The sequence below is a fragment of the Alosa alosa genome, chromosome 5, assembly GCF_017589495.1.
Source record: "Alosa alosa isolate M-15738 ecotype Scorff River chromosome 5, AALO_Geno_1.1, whole genome shotgun sequence".
Lineage (NCBI taxonomy): Eukaryota > Metazoa > Chordata > Actinopteri > Clupeiformes > Clupeidae > Alosa > Alosa alosa.
The window spans coordinates 26,200,755-26,219,094 of NC_063193.1; the positions used below are offsets into that span (position 1 = coordinate 26,200,755).

Below are 18,340 nucleotides of genomic sequence, written 5' to 3' on the forward strand. Positions count from 1 at the left end.
TTGATCATGAGGGGTCAATATATGAGGGTGGTAATTCCAGGTGTATTAAACGCCTATTTTTTTATTAGTATTATTTTAAAAAACATGATGGGAGTTATGAAGAAAGTTGGAAGTTTGTGGTCAAAGGCTGATGACTTTGAGGGGACCTCAGACACTAAGTCCCCCAAGTCTCTCTCTCTACCACACACACACACACACACACACAAAGACACACCACAGGTCTCCTCTTGTCTGTTTGCCTCAAGTCAAACAGCACTCACTTGGAGACATCCGTCACAGCCAGTCAGCTCACACACACACACACACGCACAAACACAGACACACACACAAACACACACACACACACACACACACACACACACACACATTTTAAAGTCTTTCCATATACTCAGTAAATAAACCCTCACACTTCCCTTTGCTACTAATTTGATCTGAAACTCTGTGCAGTCGAGCTGAAAAGCTCCAGCCCAGCCCACACTCACTCCCACTCTCATTCCCACTCCCACTCTCGCACCCAAAATTCTGCTGGACCAGCAGAGTTCAGCTACTCAAAGCCATTTGGAGGAGACTTACAGTAGGCCCAGAATGCCATGTCATCTGTTTTACAGTTTGTTTTTAAACATCTCTTTCCAACACCATAACCCCATACCAAATCTGCTTAAAACACCACACGCAATGATCTACCTTACACACAAAACTCTTAACAACAAGTTACTTGATTTCAAACACAATCTATCAAAATGCCACACTTATTCGCCACTAATTCACACTCAGTCTTCAATGTATTACCACTCATTACATTACTGAACACCATCTGATCATTGCCTTAGTATAGGCCTATGAATAGGTATACTCTATATATAGATATATATCCTATATAATCTGCTTCTATAGGATTTACGACTCGTCCTACAACACAACTTGTCTTTTGTCCCCAAGTTACCATTGTTTTCTATTCCTCTGGAAATGCCTTAGGAACACATGTTTGTTTCTGCAGTTGCAAGGTTGAAAGGGTCTACAGGCCTATGACTATACATGCCCAAAGGCCCCCCCTCCACACACACAAACTAATAGATTTTGTATCTAGTAATTTGATAGCAGTCAGTAATTTCTTTCTTTCTTTCTTTGGAAATGCAGTAATTTCTGTCTATGGCAAAATCAGCTTTTTCAAAACTCCATGTACATCTGTTGGTCATTGTATTTTGCTTACTTTTTTCTTGTTGGCTGTAAAATACTGTATCCACAACAGCAGATTATGTGGGAAAATCACTATTTTTGGTTTCAATTGTGCTTACATGTTTACTGTGAATTTCAACATCTCTCTGTACATGACTTTCACTCTTTCATGGACATACAGAAGCCCATGAAAGACAAAAGAGCTTTAGGTTTTTGTTCAACAGTGTGTACATGATGTATCCAAAATGTCCTAATGTGAGGTGTGAATGTTTGCTTTAGAGATGTGTTTATAACATTTTGAATGTTGCGTGTCATTTTGCTGGAGATTTGAGGCATTTATGAATTTTGTGTGAGCAATTGTGGGTTTTGTGTGTAGAGTTTTGAAAATGTCTGTAAACAGTTGTAAAACATGAGCACAGGAGCACACACACACACACACACACACCATACCTTGAGGACATCTTCATCAGTAGAGCTGCAGTCGGTGAAGTCCGAGACATCGGTCACCGAGCCATTCGCCTCCACGGCAACGGTCCGCACCGGCACAGCGACCCTCTTTCCCGTCAGTATGGCTGTGTTTATGATCTCTGTGTCCTGTGCACAAGAGGGACCTTTAATTTTCAATATTGAATTTTGTTTCACTTATTTATTTATTCAAATCTCTCTATGTCTCTTTCTTTCTCTCTCTATCTCTCTCTCTCACTCTCTCTCTCTCTCTCTCACCATCTATCTATCTATCTATCTCTCTGTCTATCAGCTGATCTACCATCCTTCCCTTCACACACACACACACACATGCACACAAACACACACACACACACACACACACACACACACACACACACACACAAATGATACACATGATTTTACTCATTACATGTTTGACTACTTATTAGAGTATAATTACACTATTGTAAGCGTGTAACAACAGATTTATCTTGTGAGGAAACATGTCATTACCCATACGCTGATATTTGTGAATGCAATGACTATGCTGTTATTAATATTGGTCAGTATGTTAAACTTTGCAACCTTATGCAAAAGTTGGAGTGTGATGACAAAGTTAACGCTCTTTTGGCCTTGATGTGTGTCGTCTCATCTTTAGCATAAAGGCAGTATAGTATAAGTAAGTATATATACTCTTTTGATCCCGTGAGGGATATTTGGTCTCTGCATTTATCCCGATTTGTGAATTAGTGAAACACACTCAGCACACAGTGAACACACAGTGAGGTACACACTAATCCCGGCGCAGTGAGCTGCCTGCTACAACAGCAGGCGCTCGGGGAGCAGTGAGGGGTTAGGTGCCTTGCTCAAGGGCACTTCAGCCGTACCTACTGGTCGGAGTTCGAACAAGTCCGAAGCCCTAACCAGTAGGCCATGGCTGCCCCCAAACAGTAGCACTGTTCCCTAACAATATATATTTCCACATTCCAAAATGTGTAGCTTCAACTCTGACAGGGTACACAATCAATGAGTGATTTTATTGTCTGAATTTTTTATGAGTGGTACGTTCACGACTCTGCCCAAATATTATGGTAGCCCTCTTGAACCTGAACTGTAAAAAGTTTTCTTTTAGTTTAAGACTCTTGCTGTGTCAGAAAAAAAAAACTGGGTCGCATGACGCCAAAGAGAAAGTGGCTCTGGTGAACAAACAGTAGAGATCAGAAAGAACATTTGTGAATATAGCAGAAATGGGTCACTTGATTCTGCATGAGAACAAAGCAGATCTATTAACCACACACACACATACATACAGATCATATTTACAAGTACAGGTTTGTGCAATTGCAGCAGCTACATTGACTGATTTACTGTTGAACTTTTCACCCTGTGCTAAGCAATCCCAAGCTCCTAGTGTGATCATACCCCAAAGACAGGTGGGGTTGAGGAAGGAACGCTGTAAGAAATGGAACTGAGTGTGCAAGGTGTGAGATCTGTGTACACACGGAGACGAGGTAATACAGCAAGACATCCGTAATTGATCTACTTGTTGTTTATCTTACAAGCAGGATTGTTTTTGAAGATGAGAAGATGGTGTTTTTCAGTTTAGAGGTTTCTTAAGGTAAGAGGAATCATCAATCAAACAATCTTTGAAGTTTTAACCACATCTATTTAAGTGTTTGAACAAAGTTTTGTTATGTTTGGGTACATTGCCATGCTCACGTTGCCATGGCTGTGAACAACTAACAACATAACTTTTTCTTTTTTTTTTTACAGTGTGTTCATACAAAGGAGAGCAGGGCTCTGAGAAGGAGCTGAATGTGACACTTTCTTCAGGTTTGAGGTCTCTGGGACTGAAGAAAGCTGTAAAGATGTCCTTAAGTCAGTTACTGTATGCCCTGAGGACAGAGTGCAGATATCAGTAGAGCAGGTGGCCAGAGCGTTTCAACACCTCAATGCACGGAAGTCCACTGGTCCTGATGGCATCACAGCCTCTGTCCTGAAGATGTACAGTGAAGAGCTTGCCCCTGTGTGGCAGGCCATATTCCAAGAGTCACTGGACACTCATACTGTCCCCATAGCCTGGAAAACCTCACATGTAATCCCACTACCAAAGAAGACATGCCCAAAGGAGTGCAATGGTTTCCGACCTGTGGCCCTGACCTCCGTACTGATGAAGTCTCTGGAAAGAATCATCTGGCCCTTGCTCTCTGGGTCAGTACAGAGCAAACTAGACCAATATCAGTTTGGCTATAAGTGTGGCCTAAAACACCTGGATTTATCTAATCACAAACCATATGCTAGAGTATTGTTTCTTGACTTCTCCTCCGCCTTCAACACCATTAAACCAGATTTACTTCTCTCCAAAATGCAACAGCTGGACATTAATCCATACTTAATACATTGGTACCACTCTTTTCTCATTAGTAGACAACAGTTGGTCAAGGTCAACAACACACACTCCCCCTTGGTCACAACGAGCAGTGGGGCCCCACAAGGATGTGTGAGCTCACCACTTCTCTTCACACTAATGACTACACCATCAGTACTCCTGACCAATATCTAATCAAATTTTGACAGGGGTGATACAGCCTGACCTCTATTATGAGAGTGTGAGCAAAGTGGTCCAATGGTGTGAGCAAAATGCTCTCATAATAAATCCCAAAACAGAGGAGGACATCTTTGGAGCAACACAACACACACACTCTCCAGTCATAATTCATGATAAACCATTAAAACAGTCCGCATCCTTCAAATATCTAGGGGTATACAGTATGTGGATAGTGTCTTCTCTTGGTCATTGCATGTGGATTACATGTGCAACAAAGTCCAACAGAGAATCTATTTTCTGAGGAGACTTAGATCCTTTGGAGCCAGTAAGGACTAAGATCCTATGCCAGTTATTCACATCCACAATACAATCTGCAGTATGGGGGGCAGTTTGGCTATGCAGCCTTTCAGTCCAGCTAAAAGCTAGAATACTTAGACTTTTGAGCATTTGCTCAAAGTTGGTGGGTCATACTATGGAGGATCACTTCTTTGACAGCTGGACTAAACACACTCTCAGGCTGGCAGACAAGATTGCACTGGACCCTTCCCACATGTTATATAAGGAGTACCAGCTCCTGCCATCCGGAAGACGCTTTAGGAAGCCCAACTGTAGGAGAAATAAATACAAACTCTCTTTCCTCCCTCACTCTGTCATTACTCAATCAACAGAGGAAGGTAAAGTAGATCCCTCACTCTGTGTCATTACTCAATCAACAGAGGAAGGTAAAGTAGATCCCTCACTCCTAGTCTAATCAACAGAGGAGGGTAAAGTAGATCCCTCACTCCTAGTCTAATCAACAGAGGAGGGTAAAGTAGAACAGAGGAGGAGGGTAAAGTAGATCCCTCACTCCTAGTCTAATCAACAGAGGAGGGTAAAGTAGATCCCTCACTCCTAGTCTAATCAACAGAGGAGGGTAAAGTAGATCCCTCACTCCTAGTCTAATTAAGTAGATTCCTCACTCCTAGTCTAATCAACAGAGGAGGGTAAAGTAGATCCCTCACTCCTAGTCTAATCAACAGAGGAGGGTAAAGTAGATCCCTCACTCCTAGTCTAATCAACAGAGGAGGGTAAAGTAGATCCCTCACTCCTAGACTAATCAACAGAGGAGGAGGGTAAAGTAGATCCCTCACTCCTAGTCTAACGGACATTATCTGTGTGTACATGTGGCGTGAATGATTTCATGATCTTAAATGTTTTTGCTTTTAATGTCTTTCTGTGCTGATTGGTGAGCTGTAATGCAAGACAAATTAAAGGTTAAATCATTAACAGTACCTCTCCGGTGGTACGCTTTTCAGCGTGGTTTGTTAGTAAGCACGATTATGCAATTCCCAGCCCAATTTTCATGATTTCCTTAGTGGTAGTGTGTGTGTGTGGGAGGGGGTCTAGCAAGGGCAAATAAAGAATCCTTCTCATTTGGGAGTGGGGTCCAATTCACAGGGCTAACTTCCCTAGACATGCCATTTGGCATTGGCAGAGGTCAAAGTGGCCCTCTAGTTTTAGTTCTGTGTGTTGACACCTTTCGCTACCCTACATCTGGACTAGCAAAACCCTGTCTTTTGAGACAAGGCCATGCTTTGATTTAGTGCCCAGAAGACAATGGTGAGTCCAGTTGGTTACCTCCATGGAGCATATCTTTTTTTGGACTTGTGGGGACATTGTGAGCTCGGTTGGCACTGTTAACTGTCTCTCTCTCTCTCTGACGACCTCAGCGTAATCAACGCCTCATGATTTTGCTGAATAGATCTCAGGCCGACTGCCTGGAATGATACCAACACTTAAGGTCACAGTATATCAAAAGGAAGGCTCTTCTTAGTGCACGGTCATCACATAGTGTGTGGCATAGACGACTGAGGCTGATATACAAATGCCTTAAAGTCTTTAGTAAAAGACACTGAGCTGATTTCGCAATTCTCCAGATTTGTCGTGATCTGTATCGTCTCTTGGGCATTTTTCCCAGACCCTTATCTCAAATGAGGTGTGTCTTGTTTTCAAAACTGCAATCAACATGCCCGGGCAAACAGCGTCTGAGAAACTCAAGTGCACGAATCAACAGCCCAGCCCAGACCTCACTCATTTCGGCTGTGCAGCCAAAACGTTGTCAAACGTTTTAAAAAACAAAAACAAAGTGTCTCTGCACTTTGACTTTGCATCTAGAGTCTACTGACTTACATACACACATCAATAGAGTCTACTGACTTACATACACACATAAATAGAGTCTACTGACTTACATACACACACATAAATAGAGTCTACTGACTGTAAATAGAGTCTACTGACTGTACTTACATACGCACATCAATAGAGTCTACTGACTTACATACACACACATCAATAGAGTCTACTGACTGTAAATGAGATTTAATGAGGCAAATTATAATTATATGTGCCACTGGGAGAGCAAACAGGTCATTTCGATAGGGTTATAATTGCACAACCTTTATATATCACCGCTTCCTTGTTCCCATGATGATGTGATGCTGTCTGCATCAAAACAATCAAATCCCTTCCATACGTTTGCCCTGATAACATACAGTAAGCTTCACGTGGGCACCTTGCTACTGGCACACTGTTGGCCTCAGTTGGCCAGTGGTAAGACTAGGGGGCTATTTGTTACATCCCCCTGACTGTGTCCTTGTGTGGGGGCAAAAACATGGCATGAAATTAATCCTATTTTTATCTCATTTTCAGGTCAGATTTGCGACATTTTGTAGGCTGCCAGCACAGTGTGACTCTCAGCATGCTTGATGAGTGCAGCGATCATGATCGGGATAGAGATCCATCACGCTAATTGTTTTTTTTTTTCGTCCATAAGATGTCATCTTTATGACGTGTTGTGCAATTTGAGATTATTTATACAGAAGATTAATTGTATTAGACGGGTAAATACGTAACAGGGGGGAAAAAACAGACAGCCATGACAGACACCTCCCCCATGCAACAAACTAGCGAGTGATCCTACTCCTGCTCTGCACAGCATGACGTCCAAACGTCAACATCCAGTGCAAGAGATTAGCACGAGCAGTAGACATGCACATGAATATAATATGATGATGCTTTAGTGTATCCGTTTAAAATGGGTAGCCTGACAGACATTATAATTGCATACGCTCTACAACTGACAATACCCTCATTAGAGGTGTGATGTATCTAAATCACCTGAATAATGCAAAATCATGTCTTGTTAGCGATGTCAAATAGTATGTTGAAATTGAATAAAATGACATTGTTAGAAACATCATATTAATGCAACATGTATGTATGTATGTGTGTGTGTGTGTAAGAATGAACACACCATGTAAGCCTCTATAATTGTTACAGAGAGTGTAGTCACATTACATATACAGTGCATCCATTCAGGATTGTTACCAGTTAGTTTCTCCTGGGCCTAAACCCTGTAGCCATCCTGGGGGCGTTCAATCCCACCTGCAGTATGGCATACAGTACAGCACGCAGCATTGTGGCCATCATTAGCTAGAGCAGCTGCTATTTATGCACCCACAGCTGTTGGCATGACTTCCTGCCCTTATTCAATTGTGTCATGTTGGCTCCACACAAACATGGATTACAGACTGATACAGAGAACAGGTGTGACAGATGTGCTCAGCGAAACTCACTCATGTGTGCATGTGTTTGTGTGTGTCTCTGTGTGTGTTTGTGTGTGTGTGTGCGCGTGTGTGAGTATGTGTGAGCATGTGTGTGTGTGTCTCTGTGTGTGTGTGTATGTGTGTGTGTGTATTTGTGTTATTGCCTTCACAGGTTACAATACCAGTGTAATAATTAACTTTGGTGAAAGTAAAGTTACGATAAACAAAACATGTTAGAGATGTGAGAAACAGTTTTAACTCCAGGTGAAATTGAGTGCCCTTCCTCAGGCCTGTAGTGATTCATCACAGTTAAAGGATAATTCTGGTATTTAGCAATTTGAGTCCCTTTTCTGGAGTCCCGTTTTGGATGAACTAGAGTGGTGGACACCGAAGTTTTGACGATGGGTCCTGTTTCGATGTTTTGACTCGTGTCAAATCGCCTTTGACTGTTTCAGAGTGGCTGGCTATGGGCATGTACAAACATGTCCTTAAAACAACACTTAACGTTTGTTTTTTAAAAACTGTGCAACTCACCAAGCAACTCACTGAAGTGTTCCGTTCGCATAGCATCTGCTGCAACAATTAGCTTCTACTATGATCAATGCAACTGGCTACACCAGACATGATAGCGGCACATGAAAAAAACATAGACCAGTCTTCTAAAACAATTTTTAGGCGAATGCTTCAGTTCCATCTCCCGGATGTAGCCTCCCTGTTAAAAGGCATTTAAGCATCTGTTAAGCTAATACACATATACATGTTCCTGCCCTCACCAACACAAGTGGAGCCAGGCCGATGAAGTCTCTCTGGGTGGTGTAGATCCTCATTGTGCCCTCCATCTGCCCCGTGGCGCGTGCGTCCGACGGCAGCACCAGCTGCCAGGCGATCACCTGGCTCTCGGCCTGCGTGCTCAGCTCCTCCACCTCAAAGTCCATCTGCAGGATCTCCAGCAGCTTGCTGTTGGGCCTATGGAGCACAAGCATCATGTGTGTCACGGCATCAGAGATGTGTGTGTGTGTGTGTGTGTGTGTGTGAGTGTGTGTGTGTGTGTGTGTGTGTGTGTGTGTGTGTGTGTGTGTGTGTGTGTGTGTGTGTGTGTGTGTGTGTGTGTGCGCGCATGTTTGTCTCTGTCTGTGGTTGTGTGTGTGTGTGTGGGGGGTAATGGTATTCTCATAACTGTGTATAGAGAGAGTTTCACACTGACATTCAGGTCTAGCTTCAGAAAGTCTTCAGAAAGCCTAGCTGTATTGGTTAGACTAGTTGACTTTGACTAATTACTGTAATGCATCTACCTGGCTGAAAAGTTGTGATAATGAAAAACAACTGTGTGAATTGTTGGAACAAACATACAGTATACTGTAGTAGGACTTTTACTTTCTGAAGCCAGAGTTTTTATCTATTTTATATATTTATTTATTTATTTATATGGCCTTGAGTGGATGCTTTCCTCCAAAATGACTCGTATTTCTATACAGATAGGCCCTTTTTCGAATGACCATACTGACTGCAGTGCATATTGGCATATGGGAATGCAATGTGACTTTAGCCAATGGCATGCAATGTATAGAGTGTGTTGCAATGTGACTTTAGCCAATGGCATGCAATGTATAGAGTGTGCAGATCATCACAACAAACCACTCCAAATGTCCTCCAACGTCTACAATGACCTATTCATTTGGACAACTTGATACAGCCCTATACAGGCTAAGTTACCTTGTTTTGTTCCAGCGTGCCATGACGTCTGGCTTTAAACAGCTGTAATGCAGTCTAACGTTCTGACAAGCACACCAATTGCCTACCTTGTTATTGCCCATCTGGAATAACTCCTCTAGCTTTGGATATCCATGATGAGTATTGAGTTAGTGAATTAGCTCAACATTGTGTGCTGATAACCATATATAGATAGCCGAGTAAAAGAAAACAAGTAGCCTAGTTGCGTGCCTGCGTGCGTATTCTGTCTCATGTTCAAACAAAATGTGTGCACGTTAATTTTGATAACGTGTGCATAGTTGGGAAGGTATGGTGGGCCAATTTGGTGTGAATACACATTACACACACACACAAGGGAAATTTTCTCTCATTGTTGAGTAGCCTGATGGTACGCACAGTGCGTACGGACGTACACCTGCAGGCGCGCCTGAATATGAATGCCCCCTATAGCTATCAAATCTGTGAAATAACTGCTGTTGTTTTGTCTCAACTTCTGATCTTTCCTGGATGTTCCTCTGTGCTTCCTACACAGTCCTGAACCAAAAGTTCTAGAAGAAGCACAAAGTGCACTGTACATTTCAGAACACACATTCAGACACAGAACACACTCCAAGAGACCTCCAGAGGGTTAAAGGGTGCATCAGAGATGATAACAAATGTTTGTGTGTGTGTGTGTGTGTGTGTGTGTGTGTGTGTGTGTGTGTGTGTGTGTTGTGTGTGTGTGTGTGTGTGTGTGTGCGTATGTCTGTGTGTGTGTGTGTGTGTGTGTGTGTGTGTGTGCATGTGTAATGGTATAGTAATGAAAGGATTCTCATAGCTGTGTAGAGACACTTCAGATCCCTCGTATCTGCCCTGTCTATCTGAATGCACTGATCTAAGATATGCATCCACCGTATTACACTGAAGACAACATGTGTAGATCTTCTCTCTCTCTCTCTCTCTCTCTCTGTGTGTGTGTGTGTGTGTGTGTGTGTGTGTGTGTGTGTGTGTGTGCACTGTGCAAGCAAGTGTGTGTATGTGTGAATGTGTGTGAATGTCTCTCTATTCTTCTCTCTCTCTCTCTCTGTGTGTGTGTGTGTGTGTGTGTGTGTGTGCACTGTGTGTGCACTGTGCAAGCAAGTGTGTGTATGTGTGAATGTGTGTGAATGTCTCTCTATTCTTCTCTCTCTCTCTGTGTGTGTGTGTGTGTGAGTGTGTGTGTGCACTGTGTGTGCACTGTGCAAGCAAGTGTGTGTATTTGTGAATGTGTGTGAATGTCTCTCTATTCTTCTCTCTCTCTCTCTTCCACTCTTCACATCTCTCCCTCCCACTGTTTCTCTCTCACATATTCTATGCTTGGTGGGCTGTCGAGTGTACTCGAATGACCCCATTTGATTTACAAAGCCCTCAGCTGAACCACAAACACTGTGTAAATAAATCAACTTTCGAGGGGGGAAAAGAGAAGAAACGTTTGAGGAGGGAGGGGGCAGGAATAGCCTTTTAAAAGCTGGAGAGATGTTCATAGATGGAGATTATACAAGGATACAAGGATACAAGGAAGTTTATTGTCACATGCATATAGTTACTGGAAGTAAGAAATGCAGTGAAATTATGTCTGGTGTCAGCCTATTTGTGCATTTATGGGGGGAGGGGTGTAAAAAGTGCAGTAGAAGGGGTTTAGTAGATTAAGTGGCAAGGGCTGCATAAGAAAGGTGGGGGAGGATTGGGATTGGGCGGGGCACCAACAAAGGAGCACCCAAGAGCAACAGGGGCAAGGAAAAACTCCCTTACCAAGGAAGAAACCCAGGCAGATCCAGCCTGCTCAAGGGGCTAACCCCAACTGCCAGGGGTCCTTGGTGTGTGTGTGTTGGGGGATGACAGGGGGAGATGGGATAGTGTGCTGTGTATGTGGGGGAGAGGGCAGTGTGCAGTGTGTTGGAACAATGTGTGTGTTTGGAGAAGAGTACAATGTGCTGTCAGTATTTTGGGGATGTGTGTTGGAGAAACTTCCTGATGAAAACAATGTGCTGTGTATGTAGGGGGAGAGTGTACTGCAAGTATGGTGAAGGGACTTACCACCATCCAGCTAAGAATACTGTGCGTAATGTATGTGGAGTGATGACAGTGAAGATGTGTGTGTACGGATGGTTTTATTGCAGTGACTGTGTGTGTGTGTGTGTGTGTAGTGTAGTGTGTGTGTGGGTGGGTGGGGGGCAGTGTGCTGTAAGTATGTAGAGGATGTGTGTTGGAGAACATCCGAACAATGTGCTGTGTATGTAGGGAGGGGGCAGTGTGCAGCAAGTATGTAGAGGAGGCTTACTGTAGCTAGCAGTGTGCTGTATGTATGTGAGGTGATGACAGTGATGATGTAAGTGTGTGTGTTTTTTTTGTGTGTATGGCCGGGCTGTGGCTGACTCACATCTCAACATCACATCTGGTCAGGACTGGGTCTGGCAGAAGCAGTTTTTGTATGTTTCTGTATGTGTGCATGTGATGAATTTTATTTATTTATTTATTTATAAAGAGAGACTGCCTTCTGTCACATACGTAAGTAAGTAAGTAAGTCTTGATGCAGGATTACCGAGTTCCATGTGACTAGCCTATACAGTATGTCCCCACAAAAACTCACAGGGTATCTCACTGCACTGTGTGTGTGTGTGTGTGTGACATGACATGATACTGAAATATGAGAGAAAATGTCTTAAACACCCACAGTTGGTTAGTGTCATTTACAAGTTATTTTTTCTGCATTTCGTTGTCTTTGTACTTGTACTCTGCACAATGACAATAAAGTTGAATCTAATCCAATCTAATCTTGCTATGGACTCTAAGGATCAGCCTCATTGAATGTCTGTTTAGTGCTGGCAGGGATTTTCTCATTCACAATGAGAGGTAAACAACAACAACTGCAGTGAGTTGGGAGAGAGAAAGCAAGAACACATAGGCTACTACTGGCCAAATCCTCTCCAATTGTTAGAATTGGACTCTGGCTTGGGGAACAGCTGAGGGAGGAGGCTACTTGAAACTGTGAGTTTCGGCCGGTGTGAGCGCCGAGCCGGACTTTCAGTTGACAGTAATTAACACCCTTGAACAATCTAAGCTGTGCGAACGCCAGAGGGCTGCCCACGCTGATGCATCATTAGTGAGACAGGAGGACAGCTGCATGCAATTCCTAGCAGAATAAAAAATAGTGGCGGCTGCTGAAGCGGCAGCATAAGCGCAGCCCTCGCTTTCAGCCAGCCTAGTTTAAGACAGACACGGTCAAGACAGCAAGTTTACCTGTGCAAGTTCACAGGCACCGACAAAGGCAAAATGTGCCGCCCTCCATATCTGTTATCACCGGCCATTGCGGAAAACGGCATCATGCCAAAAAAGGGGCAGAAATGTCAAAAGGGGCAGAAATCCCCTTAACCTCCAGGGAACTTAAACGGTCCTCACCAACAGAAACCTCCTTCTCCATGGGCTTGTGGAACTGTCAATCCAGAGTCAACAAAACCGACTTCATAGCTGGCTATGCCAACCACCTTTCATTGGAACTCCTTGCTCTCACTGAGACTTGATCAAACCAGAGAACACTGCCACCCTGGCTGCACTCTCCACTAACCTTACACTATCCCACACCCCTCGCCTATCTAGACGAGGAGGCGGGACGGGCCTGCTGATCTCCAACATATGGGAAATTCACCCCGCTACTGCCTTCAAACAAATATGTCTCATTCTGAATTCCATGCCATCACAGTGACGCCCCAGCAAAACTCTCTCTCTAATGCTGGTCATCTCCACCGCCTCCAGGCCAACTAGGCTTTACCCCTTATTGACCAACTTGACACTCTGCTATCCTCCATCCCTGAGCATGACTGTCCGGCTTTGTTCTCGGTGATATGAACATCCACTTAGATGCCCCAGGCTCAAAGCGGACTTTTGGCCCTGGTCCACTCTTTGACCTCGAACTGGTTCAAAGCCCACCGACTCACAAAGCTGGCAAAGAGCTTGACTTGATCTTCACTGAACTGCAGCACAGACACCCCTCATGGTGACGCCCATCTTTTCTGACCACTTCTTCATCCAGTTCAACGTCAGCCTGTCAGAACAGCCCGCCTCCTCAGCCGATGGTCACATTCCGGCGCAACATCCGGAACCTGTCTCCAACGCGAGATCTCCTCTGTGGTTGCCTCCGGCTCCACCTCCTCCACTCAACACCTTCTCCTCTCTCTGGAGGTTAATGAAGCCACCGACCTCCTCGGCTTCTGCTCCACACTGACCTGTGTCTAGATTCGAGCTGTGCCCTCTACCACAAGGCCAGCTCGATCCAAACATTCTCATCCATGGCTAAATGATACCCTCCGGATCAAGAAGACCAAACTCAGAGTCGCTGAGAGGAAATGGCACAAATCCAAACCAGCTGGACGACCTCAAAACTACCAGACATCTCCTGACCTCCTTCTCAGCCAGCATCACTGCTGCTAAGACTGCTTTCTACCATGACAAAATCAACAGCGCTTACAGACACTGAAAACTTTTCTCAACCTTCAAATCACTACTCAACCCTCAGCTGCCTCCTCCTCCCATCCAGCCTACTGCAGATACCCCTCGCCTCATTTTTTACAAACAAAGTGGCGTAATCAGCAGTCAATTCTCTACATGCCCACTCAACGATCTGACTCAGATACCGCGACTCCTACAACCTCTAGGGACTGCTGGAACATCTTTTTCAGCATTCACGCCTTCTCTCGAGAGTGAAGTGTCCAGACTCCTGACATGCAGCCGCCCTACCACATGCTCGCTGGACCCTATACCCACGAGCCTACTTCAGTCCATCAGCCCCGGTCATCGCCCCAGCTATCACACATGTGATCAATGCCTCGCTAACCTCTGGCACATTTCAACAGCTGCTCAAATGGCCCGGTAACACCAAGTATTTAAGAAAGCTTCTCTCAACCCTGCTCAAGTCGAGAACTACCGCCTCTGTCTCACTACTGCCTTTCCTATCCAAAGGCATTGAACGAAGCAGTCTCCAAACAGGTCTCTGACTTCCTTTTCACAGAACAACCTTCTGGATCCAAATCAGTCTGGGTTCAAAAGCTGCCACTCAACCGGAACGCTCTGCTGTCTGTAACAGAAGCCTTAAAAGAAGCCAGGGCGACCGCCGGTCATCAGTATTCATTCTGCTTGACTTATTGGTTGCCTTTGGACACGTTAATCACCGTATCCTTCTCTCTATACTTTCGCTGACATGGGAATCTCCGGTTCTGCTCTCCTGGTTTGAATCCTACCCCACAGGACGCCATTTAACGTATCATGGCTTGGTCAGCTATCCCAAGACCTCACCATCTCACCACAGGGGTCCCCCAGGGCTCAGTGCTGGGCCCTCCTCTTTGCTATCTACACCACCTCCTTGGGACAGATTATCCGCCGCACGGCTTCTCATACCACTGCTATGCAGACGACACACAGCTCTATCTGTCCTTTCCACCTGACGACCCCCTGGTTTCAGCACAGATCTCGGATTGCCTTTCAGACATAGCTGCATGGATGAAGGCACACCACCCCAGCTGAACCTCTCAAAGACTGAACTGCTGGTCATCCCAGCTAAACCTACCATACACCACGACATCAACATCAAATTTGACTCCCCGTCTGTTTCACCCCACCAGGACTGCAAGAAATCTAGAGTTGTTCTCGACAACCATCTAAACTTCTCAGATCATGTTGCCTCAGTCGCCTCGTCATGCCGCTTTCTCAAGACTCTCTACAACATACGGAAAAATCAGGACTTACTTGACTCAAGATGCTACCCAACTTCTGGTTCAGGCAATAGTCATCTCACTGTACTGACTACTGCAATGCCCTCCTGACAGGTCTCCCAGCCTGCACAGTGAAACCACTTCAGATGATCCAGAACGCAGGCGCCAGCGCCTGGTCTACAACCAACCCAAAAGGGCACATGTTACCCCGCTCTCATCCAGCTACACTGGCTACCTATGGCGGCCCGCATCAAATTCAAGTCTCTAACGCTTGCCTACAAAGTAGTCTCTCGGTTCTGCTCCCACCTACTTGAATGCCCTCTTACAGACTTACACTACCTCCAGACATCAAGGCGCTCCTCTGACTAACGACGCCTAGCTCTACCACCGCACGCCAAGCCAATCCAAACTTTTCTCATCTGTTGTTCCTCGTTGGTGGAACACACTTCCAGTTCCTTACAAGGGCAGGGACATCCTTTTCCACTTTCAAAAACTCCTGAAGACCCAGCTCTTTAGAGAACATCTACTCATAGCAACACTTACAACAAGTCTTACTGATCCTAGCACTCACCAGCCGTTTTAAACTGACAAGTAACTGTTAAAAAAACAGCACTCACCGACCATTCTTATTCTTACTGTAATGTTCTTTAAACTGTCCTAAAATTGTGAGAATTGTTCTAAAACTGTTTACCATGTTGTTAGTTGCTTTGGTTAAAAAAGCCGCCAGCCAAATGTAATGTAATGTAATGTAAACACAAAAGCAGATGTGAGCACTGACAGAAGGCTCATATGCTATTATGAGGAATTAATCAACTCAAATCTTGTTTTTGTGTTTTGCCCCAGTCAAAATATTATATCTCATTGTTTTGGATTGTGGGGGAGATGTGTTCATAAGAATGTCTTAGCAAAGGCAGCCAGAGAGGAACAAATAGTTGAAAAGCTGCTTAAAAAATTAGAGGAGATAATATTATGTTACCGACTGTTTTGGTGTACATGGTAGTTTTAAGTAGATTACATTTGTCATCATGTTCTTGTAACGTATAAACATGTGAGGTCATTTTGTGTCAATATCATGGAGAAATGAAAAACCTTAGATAAGTCGTATGTGAATGAGTTTGATACAGATCCAAAGCTTTCTCCCTATACACATGCACCTAGACCTAGTCTATTTGTTTTAGAAAGTCTAGAAAACTCTCACCCCAATATAAAATAAAGCTCTCTCAGAAGTGAGCGAACAAACATGTCTCTGTGCACTGCGCCTAATGCCCTATACCTCTCTTCTCCTGTGAAGATGGAAACCTTTCATATTAATAAATCAATGCCTTGTAGTTCACTCGAGGGAAGAGGAATTAGAGAGAGATTAGGCCAGAGAGCAGCCATTTCTCTCTTTCAACTGTCTCTCACTCTAACCCTCACTCTCACGGTGAAAACCAACACTAAAACCAACACCCTTCATCTCACTTTATTTCTCTCTTTCTCTCTCTGTCTCTGAATAGATACGTGTATGTGTAACGCGTGTGTGTGTGTGTGTGTGTGTGTGTGTGTGTGTGTGTGTGTGTGTGTGTGTGTATGTATGTATGCTAGTGAAAGCTGTTTTTTTTTTTTTTGCTCTAATCTGTCTGAGAACAACTGGAAAGTGTGTGTGTGTGTGTGTGTGTGTGTGTGTGTGTGTGTGTGTGTGTGTGTGTGTGTGTGTGCCATATGTCTCCTCTTACTCAACAAGTTTAAGTCTAGTGTATCTCTAGAAGTCTAGATCGTCTAAAAGATCATCCAAAGATGAGTGGCTTCCATGTGATTGAATTCATGTGATAGACTAACTATGATCCTAAGCACGCACCCATCCATCCTTAACTTGTATAAAGGAGAAATCCCACAACAAAAGCTTCAAAAGATTTAACAAACAAACCCCAGATCTTCTCCTGCTTTTGTAAGTTGCCATTACACAGGATTTACTTTAATCCAGCATTACACTCATACACCCATTACACTCCATCGTGTTGGGAGGGGTCGTGGAAGGCCACTTCGATGTCGGATGACTTTAGCGACTAAAGCCCCTGCTGCTCTCAGACCCTCTAAACCTCCAACCCTCTAAAATTCTATTAAGAGTTTTCACAGCACATCAGCGATAACCTTGGAGGACCAGATGAGCAAAGCACAGTCACTGTTCTGGAGGCACCCATCCTCTCCACCCCCTTCTTCCTATCCTCTCTCTCTCTCTCTCTCTCACTCTCCCATTAAACACTATCGCTGCGGTTCAACTGCGGTTTGGTTGCAAAGTCGCCTGAATCCCCCAAAGTGCAACCATGGGGGGGGGTCTGGGGGCGCTTCAGATGGGCTGGATTAGCTCTCTTGTGTAGTAGACGCCTGCAAATATGCTTTCTAAAACTATTTTGATAAACAAGCAACTAATCCTCAACACAGAACAAGACTAAAGAGGTCAGAACTGTGACTTAGTATTTTCAGAGCAGCATGAAGCGCTAGTGTGTGTGAGTGTGTGCGTGCGTGTGTTGTTTCCAGGTTTCAAATGCTGTTATACATGTGTGTGATACACACACACACACACACACACACACACACACACACACACACACACACACACACACAAACAAACACACACATACTCACACACACACAGACACACACACACTCACATACACAAAACACACACAGGCACACTATATCTCTCTCTCTCACACACACACACACATTCCCTGCATGGTCTCTGTTCCGGAGCTTCTGGTCAACTGGGGAGTGTGTTGGAGGGGTTTGTATTCTGTGACTCCGAACTGGTGTGAGAAGAAAAGAAAACAGTATGCGAGGCCTTTCCTCGAAATGGAGGAGACGCACTGCTCTTTCACTGCCTGCCAAACAGCTGTGTCCGTTTGTGCTGCCTGTGTGGCAGAGCCATAAAGAGAATGCTGGATGAAATGCCTATAAAAAGTCAATCCATTTCTGCAGGGCGCTGGGGCACAAATGACTAGCCCAAAGCAGCTTGCCCCCAACCAATGGCTTGATTGAGAAGTTCAAGTGAAAGTATGTGTGTGTATTTTCCAGTGTGTGTGTGCGTGTATGTTCCCGTGTGTGTGTGTATGCTTCAGTGTGTGTCTCCCGTACGGTGTCCTGAGGGAGCACATAAAAAGCTCAGACTA

The 18,340-nt window shown here is 44.4% G+C and overlaps 1 protein-coding gene across 1 annotated transcript in view; it reads right to left on the bottom strand.

Annotated features, from left to right (window-relative positions):
• Positions 1–18,340, bottom strand: part of LOC125295100 (transmembrane protein 132D) — a 91,608-nt gene that overhangs the window by 22,031 nt on the left and 51,237 nt on the right. The window contains exons 4-5 of the mRNA XM_048244258.1: positions 8,532–8,724; positions 1,627–1,770 (exon numbers count right to left, since the gene is read on the bottom strand). Of these exons, the coding sequence (XP_048100215.1) occupies positions 1,627–1,770; positions 8,532–8,724 (337 nt within the window). The remainder of the gene's footprint in view (positions 1–1,626; positions 1,771–8,531; positions 8,725–18,340) is intronic.